This window comes from Lagopus muta, chromosome 2 (assembly GCF_023343835.1).
Source record: "Lagopus muta isolate bLagMut1 chromosome 2, bLagMut1 primary, whole genome shotgun sequence".
In the NCBI taxonomy this organism is placed as follows: Eukaryota; Metazoa; Chordata; class Aves; order Galliformes; family Phasianidae; genus Lagopus; species Lagopus muta.
This window is the reverse complement of record NC_064434.1, coordinates 70879316-70894642: the sequence shown is the minus strand read 5'-3', so window position 1 is coordinate 70894642 and position 15327 is coordinate 70879316. Positions and strand designations below refer to the sequence as shown.

The 15327-nt window shown below is 35.9% G+C and overlaps 1 protein-coding gene across 1 annotated transcript in view; it reads right to left on the bottom strand.

The window, feature by feature from the left end:
- The window catches only part of DISC1 (DISC1 scaffold protein), a 207874-nt gene that overhangs the window by 96435 nt on the left and 96112 nt on the right, over nucleotides 1–15327 (bottom strand). Inside the window, exons 9-10 of the mRNA XM_048935728.1 lie at nucleotides 11573–11675; nucleotides 226–414 (exon numbers count right to left, since the gene is read on the bottom strand). Of these exons, the coding sequence (XP_048791685.1) occupies nucleotides 226–414; nucleotides 11573–11675 (292 nt within the window). The remainder of the gene's footprint in view (nucleotides 1–225; nucleotides 415–11572; nucleotides 11676–15327) is intronic.

Below are 15327 nucleotides of genomic sequence, written 5' to 3'. Positions count from 1 at the left end.
CTCAAAAAGCAGTATATTGCCAGGATATCCCCTCTCTCTCTGAGCTCACTCTTCCCCAGAGCAAACAGATGAAAGCTTATCTAGCACATTGCTTATCTAAGTCCTGGCCAATCTTTCTTCTGAAAATCTGTATGTTTTGTAAATGCATGACGGTTTTATCAAAGCCAGTAGACTTCCAGATGCCTGTGACAGAGCAAAGGCTGTAACAGCCTGTGAACTACTTACCAAAGGCAGTCTCTCCATGTTCAAGCTCTTGCTTCAGTTTGTTGTAATCATCTTTAATTCTCTCTAGTTTCCGGATGTTTCGGGCACTCAAAACTAGAAGCTCACTGAGAAGTCCTTCCAGTTCTTTCTTCTCAGATGTTAATGATCTTATTTCTTCTGTCAGATCCTTAGCAGTACCAAAATTACTTCCTGCATATTTTTGGGGGTAGCAGGGGGAGGGAGGAAAGAGACAATAAAGGAGACATTTGTAACATCAGTAAGTTACACAGCAAACAAGGAAAATTAAGCAATTATAGTTCCCAACAGCAGTAAGACCAAATTGGGAGAGGAAAAATAGGGGGAAATAAAGCAAACCAGTCTTTTTTCAAGTACGTATTATGTTAACAGATTAAAAAAGTCATAACTACAGCATACCTAAAGTCATAGAAAATTAAGATTCTTGAATAACACTTATTCCTTAAGCCTACACTTTAGAAAATTCATACTGAAACATACTGATTACTGTGCTGTCACCTGCCAGACCATTTTCATGTTTTGGAGAACACCTCAACTTGTCGTACTTCTGCAACAGCTGCCATCAATCTGCTGAATTCTGAAATATTCCTCTTTGAGCAAAGAAGCACAGTACATTTGTTAGGTAGCAAGCAACTGCTGTAAAGAATTTCAAAAGAAAATTCTGAGAGGACATAATTAAAGTCAAGACTCCCTGCTTCTGACTGTCCCTAAGCCTCAGAGGTAGCACAACACCTCAAATGTTGCCTGCTTACCTTGCTCTGGAAATTCCAAAAAGTATTCAGGCCCTCTGGACAGTGATCCAGAATCAGAAGTTCAATTCCCAACTGGTTTCGAGTACGCACATTAGTAACATCTGCCACTTAACATTTCCCTGCTGACTAGTTCTCTCAGGACATGGTAGGAAAAACAAGGTGCAATTACTCATACATATCAGAAGATCACAAATTATGGCTAAATGCTGAGAGTGGCTCCATTCCTCCAGAGCAGAAGAGCGAACAGAAACACTTCCATCAATTAACTTGAAGAAAGTCCTTGAAGAAAGATACTGATGAAAATTCAAGTAGTCATATGAAGACAGACATACCAAAGAAGATTTCACTTCTCAAAATTTTGGATAAGACTGTATCAAATCACTCAGGTCTAAAGATTAAACCTTGCTAAAACTCCCTTTTTTCCTGTTGTTTATTTAGTCATGAAGATACAACAGTTTCAGCAAACCCCTCCTTGCTTAAATTAATAATTTCTTCTTCAAAACACCCCTAATTCCTGCTCCTCTGACAGTTTGCCAGTTCTATGTTACAAGGAATTATACAATTAAATAATTATAGATTATTTATTTTCCTATTTACAAGTAGTAGGATCTTACTGTTTGCCAGCGCATTTATGAAGAAACAAGAGGGCAAACATAATATCTTAATGCACACATTTCCAAATGGATGGAACACAGCAGAAGATAAGCATGACCGCCACAAAAAATTGCCAGGAAAAAAAAGTACGTATTCAGATGTTTCTAAGGCAACAAGAAAAATAATTAAACAGTGTGCCTTTATTTCTCCTGAACTCATCCCAAGCATCAGTGCACAAGAGCCTTAATAAAACATGAAGGCAAGAAATTTTTCATTAGAATCTGGAACTTCTCTTATATTTCAGAAGACAGCAAGGAAAAAGGTATGATATTTTATATGAAAGTTTTATACATATTAAATGGATCTTAATTCCCAGAGGTAAAGTTTATATCAAAACTGAGGCTATGAGGAAATGGCAACAGATACATGCCCAGAAGCCAAACTGCCTGATACAGCTTCTCCTGACAGCAGAGATGTCAAAGTCTGCAGTGAAATTTCAGAAAAGCATATTCAAACTCATGCAACATAAGTATTATCAGTGAGCTTCTGACCTCAATCACAGCAACCAAAATAACTGTTTTCTAAATGCCACAAGAAGGTTGATTTAAAAATTAATGCACAACCCCTAGCTGCTAGCATTAAAAGACATGCCCTCCTGGGATTTTTAAGAGACAAAGTCACTTTGGATGCTGTAGAAATAATCTTCATACATGTTAAAATATTTTATTCTGCTTACTTATATGAAAATGTTAAAATTCCTCTTTTGGTAAAATAATTATATTTCATCTGAACAAAAGTGAACGTAAGTGAACAAAAAACCTGCTACTTTATCAAGCACTCAAAGTTGTGTTTTACATAGCCATACCACTGGGAGAAGTAGTTGGCTGATATCAAATGAAAAAGTTAGTCATAACTCTTAGAATCATAAAGTTTGGAAAAGACCTCTAAGATCATCTAGTCCAAACACAAACCCATTCCCACCATGCCCACTAACCATATCCATCAGTGCCCCATCCACACATTTCTTGAACATCTCCAGGAACAGTAGCATCATCACCTCCCTGATCACCCTGTTTCAATGTAATGCAAGGATTTCCTTTCCAGGAACCACATGGAATTGGGATTATAATAAAATTCAAAATTATTCACTTTCGCTTGGAAAAACTCATATTTCTATGAGCATCATTCATCTCCCTATCCCTACAGACAATAAGATCAGCTAAGCCCCACTGGCTTGATGAGAGCACAAAAAACACCAGCCAAATTAAGCAAAACACTGGAAAAATAAAAAAATGAAGAAGTATACCCAGGAAAAAAGTAGCCATATAATTCTTTCTATTCATTGTGAAACTAGATTGTTTTCCTCTTTTCTGAAAATTCTACTAGTATGGCCACATACAACAACTAAATGGCACTCAGCACACGTCTTTTCTCTATGAGTAATTACATTATCAGATATTACTTTATCAAGCAGTTTATTGCCCACATATTTCTCTTAAACTAACATCTCACTAATTTGATAATATTTGCCAGTAACAAATTGACTAAAAATATCCTTTGAAGTCCTCAAAACATAGGACAAAGTTAATGATGCAGTCTTTTTGCTCTAAGTCTCTCATATTCATGCCAGAAAGTACACTCATATTTTCCATTATTTATGCTTGATGCAGAGAGGTACATCTCACCCCTTCTGAAACTATATTCATTACAATACAAGCAAAGGAACAATTTTTGCATAACACTGAAGCATATGTACCAGACAATCAGACCCATGTAGGAAAGAAACTGGTCTGTACTTATCATTACTATAAGCTAATCCTCCGTAGACTAATGGTGCCTCTAATGACACAAAGAAGTGAAAATTCATGTTTTAGCTTGGGGCATTCACCACCATGAAAGGCACTGGAATTCAAGCCTGAAAATCCTCCACGCCATGAGAGTACAAAACAATTCCAACCAGAACAAAACTTGAAGAAAATATATATCATTTAGCTTCTCACAAAGAAAAAACAGTAAAAACATGAGAGGAATAAAAAGATTTTGGAGATAGTGCCAGTGTGTTTGTGCAATTATTTTTGTCAAGTAATAACATGTGCTAACACGTTTATGAAGCAAATGCTACTGAAATGATTGATATGATTCTGAAAGATGAAATAAGATAATCCATTTAGAAGTAGGCAACAGACCCCAAAACATACATTTAGAAGAGGAATTCTCTGCCTTGGAAAGCCTATTGTACCAGGTATAATCAATCACCAAAGAGCAGCAACTCAGAAATCCGTCATTGATCAAATAAATTAATAAATTAAATCAGTATTAACAATTCAAAGACTCAAGTGAAAATTATCAGTGAGAAAAGGCACAAAAGCCTTGAGGAGAAAACTCAGATTTGGAAGTTGGTAATTCAGCAACGCCGAGATGTAACCTGTTTTAAAGAGCAATAGAGACCAGTGACCACAGTGTTCCTTCGATGCTCTGGTGCCTGCACTGGGAGAGATGAGCATAGGATCAGCTCATTTCCCCTCTCTCTTGCCTCTGCCTTTCCTCCACACCACTGTCAAAGGAGAAGACAGACACACCTGAGAGTAGGGGAACAGCTCAGACCAAATCTTCATTATCTAGAAGGCTTCATGAAATCATCATGCTCTGTTTACCAACCTAACCAAGAAACAAGTCACCTGGATTTTTGTACTAAAAGCGCCTACACTGAAATTCAGGGGATTTTCATCATGTTCTCCTGGATTTGTAGGAGGGACAGCACTAACCCTTTCTACAGACCACACAGGAGGTTTTCTTGCATCCTTTCCAGAGATCTTCCCATGTGGTTTGAACATCAACCCTTCACAGCTCTGTCCATCCAGAAAAGGAACTGCCAGAAAGATTATTCCACTCTTCCTTCCTCCAGGGAGAGCAGGTTAGGTAACAGTAGAGAAAGAGAGTAAGTCTCTGCATGGCTGACTGATTGCTCGAACAGAAGCAATGATTTTCTGCTGTCTGGTCACATATCATTTTGGAGTTTCAGCTACTGTAACTTATCTTTTTCACTGAAAGTCAATAACACCTGTCAATCTCATTTGGATGTAAGATAAAAAGACAAATAGCATAGTTTTCTTTGGTCTATGTGACCGTTAAGGACTTAGCTTTGGAGCTCACTAGTGTTATTTTTGTAAGTAGGTTAATAAGCTTTTCAGAAGGTTCATAACTTGTAGCAAGACACTTGGATGGGGCATAAACTGATAATTGTGGGAACACATGCCAGTACACAGCGCTGTATGCTGGAGCAGGATGTGATACAAGCATGAATTTTAGTAAGAACTATTGTTGATAGGTGGATGGCTGGACTGGATGATCTTGTAGATCTTTTCCAACCTTGGTGTTTCTGTGATTCTGTGATGAAGAACAAATTGCAATATGCTTCTGAGGCATCAATCCAGACCGCTGCCAAAAGTAAGATGCTAAATGCAGAGAAGCAATTTTGTCATCTGACAAGACCCAGGTTTCTGTAAAACTCCAATTCACCAAAAAACTTAAGCCTATATAAGAAGGTACAAAGGGGCCTTGGTATTCTTGTCTCTAACACTAGTTAAGTTTTCCATCTGTCACCAAACAGTCCCTCTCGAAATTTAAATACACAAACAGGAGCACTACTGCCTTTGAGCAGAAAACAATAAAAACAGTATGCAGCGTGGCAGGGAATATATCAACATCTTGTTGAGAATGTGGTGACTACACTTAACCTGCATGAAGTGACAAAAAGCAATATAGTAATGAAAACAAGCATCCACGTTTTCAACCTTGGATCTGCATGTTTTGGTAACGGCAGTCAGGCTGGTAGATGTCAGTATAGACCAAAGGACACGTCCTCTCTGTAGCATGCAGTGCTCTTTAAGCCATTCAGAACTTGGCCTAAATCAGCATCTAAGTAGGCAAAGAAGCAACAATGCCAGCATTAAATTTTGTGTTTAGTATACATGTCATATTGTTTAGAAGCTACACTTCTACACTTTTCATTGTACTGCTGGAAATCATACTACAACATTTCCAGTTGTTCCGATGTATTTGCAGACATTTAATGAAATAGAGATTGAGATAACAATAAAATGATGACACAAAATCTCCGACCGGTAGAGATCAAAGTATATATATTTTTCAAACTACTTAAGAAGTCACTCATTCTAATTTCTGTGATTGTACCTAATTTGCATCTGCAGACATAAGGAAAGTTAATGATGTGCAACTCATAGATAAGTACATAACACTTTCCATTTTTCATTCACATTTTCTTAACTACCCGCTAGATGCTTTCTGGCTATCTGATCCCATACTGTCACGCATCCTCAAGAGAGGAAAAAAATCATATAGCTATTGTATGTGTGCATGTGTATACATGTTTGTATATATGAACAAATTGCAATCTATCTCAATCTACTTTATTCACATATAGAAAACAGATCAAATGATGTTGAAAAATGTATTTTAGGTTACAACTCTCCTCATTCTTAATTAATTTCTCACTGAGGAAAAAATGAGAAATGCACCCTCTCACTTATTATTTGATTTCATACAAAACAGTCTAGAGTAAAAAACAAATTTTAATAATATTTCTGCAGTTATATTCACAGTTGCTTACGTATCAAATTTCTGAATTTCTCTTAATGTTTTAAGTTTATTTGATCCCACTAGATTTTGTGCTAAATACACCCACCATACTAGCAGAATGAACGCTGTATTGCGTACTGTCATATTTTTCCTATAACTGATGACAGACATTTTATAAACACATTAAGAGCTCTTGTAAGAAGCAATTACTATAACATTTGCACACAGGTTTTCAAGCACTGACAATTAAGGTGTTTTTCCTCATTTGTTCATCAAATTAAACAAAACAACGGCAACAAAAAATAGCAATCCAACTATTGGATGGTAAACCAAAAGATTTTACCAAAAATTATTTATAAATGTGTACATCAACAGTAAAATCTCATGCAATGAAGAGTATTTGTTACTTATAATTAGCTAAAGCTACTAACTTCAGAACAGTGAACAATATAATAGATTCTATCAGTTATGTCTGGAGAAAAATTCTTAACTAGAATCTCAGGAGTATTAACTCAGAGTTATCCATCACAGTAGGCAAATGCCAATCAGAACTTAAAGAGCTGCGTATATAGATAACCTGAATTTTAACTATTGATAGAAATAGCTCTTGAGCATTCAATAATAAGGATTTTGTTTGTTTGTTTGTTTCCTTATGAAATCTCATCATAATGCCATTAGTCTGCTGTATTTATTCTACAGCCTTCAAAAACCTGAGCATTAATTCTTTTCTGTTTCTCCTCTGAATTTAGTTTTACACTTCTTTCAAAGAAGAAATAATAGCAAGGAAGAACTTGTACATACGTGGTATCATCTCTGCTGTCATCTGATTCTGGTTTACAGAATCTTTTATTACACAGTCTTAAAATCAAAGGTATTGGATTGACAAAATGGCAGAATTGCTATGCTTACATTGCATTTATGCTGGTATTTTTTTTTACCAGAACAAGACCAGCTATATTATTTGCATATGTTCTATTATACATACACAAAAACTGTAAATCACTGTAACTGCAATAGAAAGTGCAGTACATATAGAACATTAGTACTTTCCAAAGCTATTCAGGCAGTTATTTAATGCTGAGGTGTATATCATGCATTCCAAACCATCACATCATCACACATACGAAAGCTCTGAAAAGAAAATAAGTATTAAAACATTAATTTTACCTAGCTTAACTATGGGGATACACAAACCCAATCGCATGTAATTGCATTCAGTTACTTTCTTGCTTTGACACTGCTCCAAAAACCTTTAACACTAACTTGTTCCTGGGGGGAAATGCTGTGTTAAATGAAGACAATGCAACATCTGCTCAAAAGAAAACAGTTGTTCTCAGATTGTTAGTATTGTTGTTTAAGGAAATTATCTCACTCAATGATCTAGTTGCTACGGTAAAAAAAAAAAAAAAAGAAAAAAAAAAGCAGAAATAATGTTTATCCTTGCCTAACGTTTCCAAGACTAAATGAAAAGTATGTCCAGTAAAATTAAATGTTACTGCACAATTAATAATTCCCTTTGCATTTTGTACTATTCCAAGGCTGCCCATTTAGTCCGAAGTAGGGAAGGCTCAGGGGGGACCCTATTCTCTCTACAGTGACCTGCAAGAAGGTTGTAGCAAGATGGAGGTCAGCCTCTTCTCTCAGGTAACAGCCATAAGGGGAGAGGGAAACCTCTAGTTGTCAGGGGAGATTCAGGATCAGATATTAGGAAAAAAAATACTTTACAGAAAAAGCAGTGAGGCATTTTGGAACAGGCTGCCCAGGAAAGTGGTAGAGTCACTGTCCCTGAAAGTGTTCAAAGGAAAGGGTAGATGTAGTACTTAGGGACAAGGTTTAGTGGGCAATATTGGTGGTAGGTGGACAGTTGGACTGGATGATCTTAGAGGTCTTTTCAAACCTTAATGATTCTACGATTTAAACAGCTGCATATTTCCCAACTGAGGATTCTCTCACTTCTCATGATTTAGTCCACCATTTCAGGGGATATTTACATACAATATCTTGCTTCAATGATGGCCAGTATTTTTAAGGTTGAGACTTATTTCTTAACTATGCCTTACTTAAGAGATACCATTCATTTATGCATGACACATGACTACACAAGACCTAAATACTTCAGCTTTCTCTGTATTATTCATTGCTCATTGTTTTTGCCTTTTTAAGCAAAACAACAACAACAAAAAAACAACAACAACAAAACAACAACAACAAAAAAAAAAACCCACACCAGCTATTTTATCTCCTTCTTCCCCTTTCCTCTTCTGAATTTACCAAATAATTTCTTCCTGACCCTCTTTCCTACTGCCTGTGTCCTGTCTTTTCTGATTTTTAGAAGTTTGTGCTCTAAAGTGTTTTTATTTTAGGTTTTTTGTTTGTTTTCCTTCAGAAAACAGCTTTTCTCTCTTTTCAGCTTTCCAGTCATCAGAGCACCTTTTTTTTTTTTTTTTGTCATTCCATTATACATTACATACTATTCTGCCTTTAACAAAAATGAGAGCCATTACATCTAATATAATTAGCCATTTCTTAATACAAGTGAAAGAAATTGCAGCAGCTACTGTTACAAAATTACCTTTCACCTTTGATTTCTGACCAGTTCCCTCCAGCTACAAAAATGAGATCTAAATTACTTGCTCCCCTGTACGCATTTTTCCTACCTCCCTGCCCCCTGCAAAAGAAGTTATCTTCATCACAACTCACTACCTTGCTTAATCATCTTTGATGCTTTCTTCCCATTTTAGCATTACTTACCTGTTAGGAACAAGCACCCATTATTTTTAACTCCAGGCTTTCAACTCTACTACTAGTCGGACCTGAAGAGCCCCAGTCACCTTCTGTTTCTGATACAATGGTAACAAGACATTGTTCGAGTATTCTCACATAGGGGCATTAAATTACATTGCTTTACATCTTTGCCCCAGCTTCAGAAGTCACATTTTTGCTTATTTATTTATTATGCAATGCAATATCTTTCCCTCTGCTTGCCTATCACAATACACTATAATTTGTAACTAACTGAAGTTACACGTCTCAGCTTCCTCTACCAAATCTCTGCAATATTGATTCACATTTGATGGTATGCCAGAAGTTCATCTTTTTTCTTTTAAATTCTCTTCATTCTCTTCATGCACACACATCTAAGGCACATAACCTGCTTCATCATTCCCCTGCTTTACACTTCTAAGCATTTCTAAAAAGCAGCTCACTTACAGACTTAAAGTCATGGTCATTCTACAAAGCTGTAATTGAAATCCCACATTTTTTTCCAAGAGAGAAACCCAAGAACAGTGGTACAGTGTACAGCACGTCTATGCAATTGTGCCTCCCAGCATAACCTAGAAATGAAAGCCATCCAGATTAGATTTGGAGACAACAATTAAGTCTTGATAAATACACATTAAGTCAAAGCCCTCATGTTGATGTCAGTAGACACTATTTAAGATGGGGATTATCTGAAACTGGTTTCGATCATAAATGTGCCTCTTATTTTACACTCGCATACAGTTCAGACAAACTAATCCTTGCATATGAGTCCAGACAGTTTCTTCATCAGCAAGCCTAGGATTGAGAACCAATTTCCAGGTGTTCTTGAAAAAGTCTCCACCTGCAACCTCACTGTAAATAAGCCACCAAATGACAAAAAATCTTCTCAGTATCATTGTTGCTGTCCATCATCTACTACACCAGAACACAGTTGGACTTCACACTTTTTTTGGATTTACTTTTACACATACTGTAGTCAAAGAAAGATTTATACCGTATGAAAATATATGTTTATGTTATAGTGCTCAGAGCTTTTCAGTTGTGGAAGATCCCAAAAGGCTCCTAGTTCTATCACTCACATTGTAAAATAGCATTTGTTTACTCAGATGGACTTCATATGTTTTAATTTGTAGCACCAAATTCAGAACATGGTACTAGTGGGTATTGTTTCCAATAAAAAACTTTGGACAGAATGGGAAGGCAATATCAAAAGTTGTTCAACGCAGTCATGGAAGATGCTGGGTATGAACTTACATAGCAAAAAACACTCAAATCCTGTTGAGATTCTCAGAAAGATAATTAAAGAATTTTACCTTAACAACAATTTAAGATTGTAATGCTTAGTCATTAAAATTCCCCTGAATAAAGAGTTTTTCAGATTAAGAAAAAAAGAAATATTGCTCCTTATCATAGAAAGAAATAGTACGAATATTTTTTAAAAAGCTTGCAAAGACACAGTATTATGGTCACAGTAGTAAAAAGCATTTTGTAGAAGCATCAGCATTAAATTGACTCTTGAATTCATCTCTGAAGCAATCAACCTCTCTTAAGAGCTAACAAGTACAAAATATTGTCACAAATGTTTTGGAAATAGTACTCCAGTATTTATTTACTCCCTTAAAGTCTCAAACTGAAGAGCATCTTTTCCAGCCAACCACTTCTTGCTGACAAGAAGGAGCAGTTGCAGATTCAGTTTTTGGGCTACTGCATTCCCAAGAAAATCATGAAATGGCTCAAATGGTCTAAGGGGCAGAGAAGGGCGATTGGTCAGCTCACCTTGTAGGTGAACACAGGAAAAAATAATAGGGTTTCTACTCTGAAAGGTGTCACGAAAGCAAAAGAAAGTGGCTACACTCATTACTATCACAAGATCTTGACTTGAGTTTCCTTCTGGATTTTGCTGAAATTTGACATTATCCACTTCTCACAAACAAATCATGTGACACTGCACAAAGTTTCAATAGAAAGTAATTCAGTGTAGAGAAATAGCTGTGCTTTGCTTTCTTTCCTTAGTAAAAAGTGCATTAGTCCCAAATAACTGTCACGTAAAATTGTCACAAGTCAGACTCTGTAATGACATCTTAATGTTATACTGGTTGTATATAACATGCATGAGTGCTCCAATGACCAAATGGCTTTTACGTTGTGAGCACTAGTTGTTTATTGATCTGAATTGTAGTTGTAGCCAATTATTTTATTTCATTTTAAAAGGTCATTTAAAGCCATATTTGTAATTATTGCACCTTTGTAATAAATTTATTATGACCCTTAGCTTGAGAGCTCTAGGTATTTAACTTGTAAAGTCCAAGAATCATAAAGTAATAAAAAAAAAAAAAAAGTTTTATTATTTACCAATGTCATTTATGGAAAATGGAAAAACATCATGTTCTTTGCATATTTACTGTCTACCACACAGTAATGTCTTAACAAGCAGTTCCTATCTGTGGAGAGAGGCTTGAAGTACCTTAAGCAAGGCATGACACAGCCTGGTTCTACCATGCTTACCAAGACTCTAAGGGATCTGTATAAGCGTAGATCAATGACTTTTCCCAAGATGGTTCAGCTATATAAAGATCTAATGTGCCACTCATCAACGTCAGCCCTTCTTAGAATTTAAAACTTACCCGATACAGCCAGCATTTTGGCCTCAAGTAGAGCTGGTAGTTGCGCCTCAATATCATTCACTTTCTTCCTTAAAGTACTGCAGAGCTTCTGACTCGTGCAAACCTAGATTGAGGCAGACAGGCATGATATATAATTCATTCATGTACAAATATAAGGCAATTTAAATGGAGCTTCAAATGTTCTTGGTTTATAGACATGACATAACATCCTACAGCAAGGCAAAGAAACTTAATAAAAAGTGATGCCTTCAGAGAAGTATCAAAGATGAATCAAAATTTCTAGGCTTACCACACATTCTCTTAAAAAATAGAGAAGAGCAGTGACATTGGCTATCCATATAGGAGAGGACGTGCTTTACCACTAGACATTGAGGGTGTATTTAGAAGATAGGACAGCCAATGAACTCTGTACATTTTCAAAATTAGCAGTGATGCTTGGAATGAGTAGAATGTAAATGAACCAATGTTTGGAGTTTAAGACCTCGTAACTCGGAATACACAATAACTTTCAAACAGAACTTGTTGCCACGTATCCTAATGAAAAAGAAAAAAAGTAGCTGCCATGCTCCTGAAAAGGCAATAACAGCTCAACACTTCATTTCACCACCAGAAGACACAGCTGAATTGGGTTCAGGCTTGACTATATAAAACAAACAAACAAACCAACCAACCAACCTGGACATCTTTCAGCAATGAATCATGGCTAGTATTAGAAATATGGAGAGAGAGAGAGAGAGAGAGAGAAAGATGAGAAGAAAGGTAGCTCAATTGTTTGTACACTTGAAGTGTACACTGTCACCTCAGAATGACTTCAAACACTGTACACAAATAATATAACCACTACGTATTCAAAAGCGTTGATTTTTACTCCATATCGCATCAACTGTGAAGAATAGAAAAATGAACAAAAATCCCTCACCTAGTTAAGGCCAACACTCTTGTTCTGAAGGCAGAAATCAAGCAGTTGCTCAGAATTGTAGCTGACACTTGAGAAAACATTGCATTCATTGGAACCAAGGGTAAAGCAATAATCAAGAAAGAGACAGGGCAGTTGTGAAGAGATGAGATGTGAAATGAAATCTCCAGAGGAATGTTTCTCAGCTCTTCCTGATTTTTTTTTTCCTCAAAGCATGTGTATATTCCATGCATATTAACAAAAGCACAGCTCTTATTCTGCTTTTTAGGAGCCTTACAGCTCTCATGGCTTACCTGTTTGCATAATTGAAGGATAATAATTCAGATACAGCACTGATTGTAAATCTTACTAAATGGTGAATACCCTCTTACTTTAGCTGAGAGTATCCATTAACTATGGATGGATCATGGAGTTTTTGAATGAACAGATCTAATCATCCAAGTCTGCAAACAATTCAGAATCTTCTTATTAATTTAAAAACACATGTCACTTGTACATTAATTATAATTTTTCAGTTTCCAGGTATTTCACTTTATTTCAATATTTCCTTCTCAGTGACCTGCCTACTGATTTACTTTAAATGTTAAAATAACCCCAAAACTGTCAGAGGTGAATAAACGTGCACGTAGAACCCAAGGCCATGTCTGTCTCTCATCTCCAAAACAAATCTTAAATTTTTTAATGACTTCCTTCTAAGCAGTGTTCTCTCTTTAGGGGTACTGAATGGCTCAGTGAATTGCAATTAGATTGGGAATCTTTCAGCTCTAGGAAAACTGTGTGAATACATCTCATGCTGGTAGTAACTTAAAGTCATTACCACTAAACAGACATTTGGCAATTATGCAAAACAAGATGGGAGGAGGTTTAAACAGTTTCTAGTAAACACTGTGAACTTTGTAAGCATTACTGTCAGAATGAAGCTTGCTTGCACTTTTTATTAATGGACCAAATGCAGGGACCAAAGGCTGAAAGAAGGATACTCTAACTCAGAGATAATTCTTCTGGAACATGAGATAAATACATTACTGAGCCTCTGCGTGTATCTACATCACATGTATTCTGCAGATAAATGAAAAACATTAATCTTCAGAGCTATCATATGGCATAGTTCAACAAAATTAAATGAAAGACTGGAAGAGGCAAATAATTTAACGTCTTCTAAACTAATAGCCCTGCTTCTATTTTACATCAATTCTAATCTATGAGGTCCAATTCCTTTAATTTTTTTTTTTATTATTATTATTTTACCCTAACAGCAACTACCATTATTTGTTACAGCAGCTTTTTCAGCCTCTGAGGAAAAATTGTTTATTTATTTGTTTCCTAGCTAACAATAATGATGAGCATTCACAAAGCTCACACCCTCCTTTGCTCCAGGTGAACATGCTATCATTGTGCTCCTATTCAGATAGCCTGTACTCATGTTTGAGGACTCAGTAATTGGACCAAGGAGCTCCAGTTACAAAAAACTTCCCTAAAACCAAATGGGAGCTTCTTTACAGCCTAATATTAAAGTATTTCTCTTAAAAATCCTTAGTGTTTTTGGTTGGTTGGTTTTAGTTTCTGTCGACTTAAAAAAAAAAAAAAAAAGTCTCCCTTTTTTTTGGAATAAATCCTACAGATCTTTGGTTAGGTACATAAACAGCACTCCAGAAGATAGTTGTAATTAAAAATGTGGAATGCTGTTTAGAAAAGCTACGTGGAATCAATCTGAAAAGAAGCAAAATTTACCCATTTTTATTCTTTCTGTCTTGACAGCATATGATGTTAATCTCAAGTGACAGAAACAGGAACAAGGGTATAGACCAAAACACTGAAATTAACTCTTCCTCTAACCATCCCAAAGAAAAAAAGAAAAAGAATTTTGAGTAGCTTTCACATTTCTTTACAACAGTGCTTTAGAAAAGACGTGGAAATTGTCTTTATGCCACCCGAAAAGAAAGAGGAGTCCACCTGGATACCTTCACACAGCACAATCTTCACATTTGTAAAAGCTGATATTAATGGCTGCAGGAAGAATATAGATGAAGGATTTATAGATAAAGGAGTCTGCCTTCCCTGACAGTCTGATCTTACCTTCTGCAACCCCAGCTGAAAACAGCACAGATGAGGCAGAAAAGGCCACATAAACACTTGTGATACAGGGGGAAGGAAGAAGCCTTTCACAAAGTAATATTTTTCCCATAAAATGAAAAGGTTTAAAAAGAGCAGCTCTGTTAAGGTTGAGAAGAAAATATGATGAGATTTGAACAATTGAATTTAATAAGTGATTTGGAGGAGTCTGATTACCTGCTTCCTATTTACTGTTTTTAATAAATAGAAGCCATCACACAAGAATGGAATGAAATTAAAGTAATATTTTACCTACTGAATATTTAAAGAAACAAAATAGGTTGTGGAATTCTGCCATGTTCACTTTTCAGTTGCTACCTAATGTTTCAGTTCTTATTCAAAACTTCAGGTTAAACTTCTTATTTAACTTCAGGTTAAAAAAACCTTCAAAATGTACAGGCACACATTTTTAAGAGAAAAGACAAACTGCATAACATATGTTTTAACTTGCCAATAGCTTGACACACCAATTTGAGCTACCAAATCTCTTATTCATTTCAGTGGATGTCCCATAGGTAAATTATAATCCTTTTCCTAACACTTTATTTGGAGTCATTTAAAAAAAATACAGAGAGGAGTGCCATATTATAATGATCTATATTAATATTCCCCAAGAGGTAGTCATATGCATGGAATAGAGGAGGAAAAAAAAAAAATAAATCAAAGCAGGAGAAGGGGAAGGAGAAGTATGCAGATGCAGTGATGCAGTCAGTCTTTTTAACAGTGC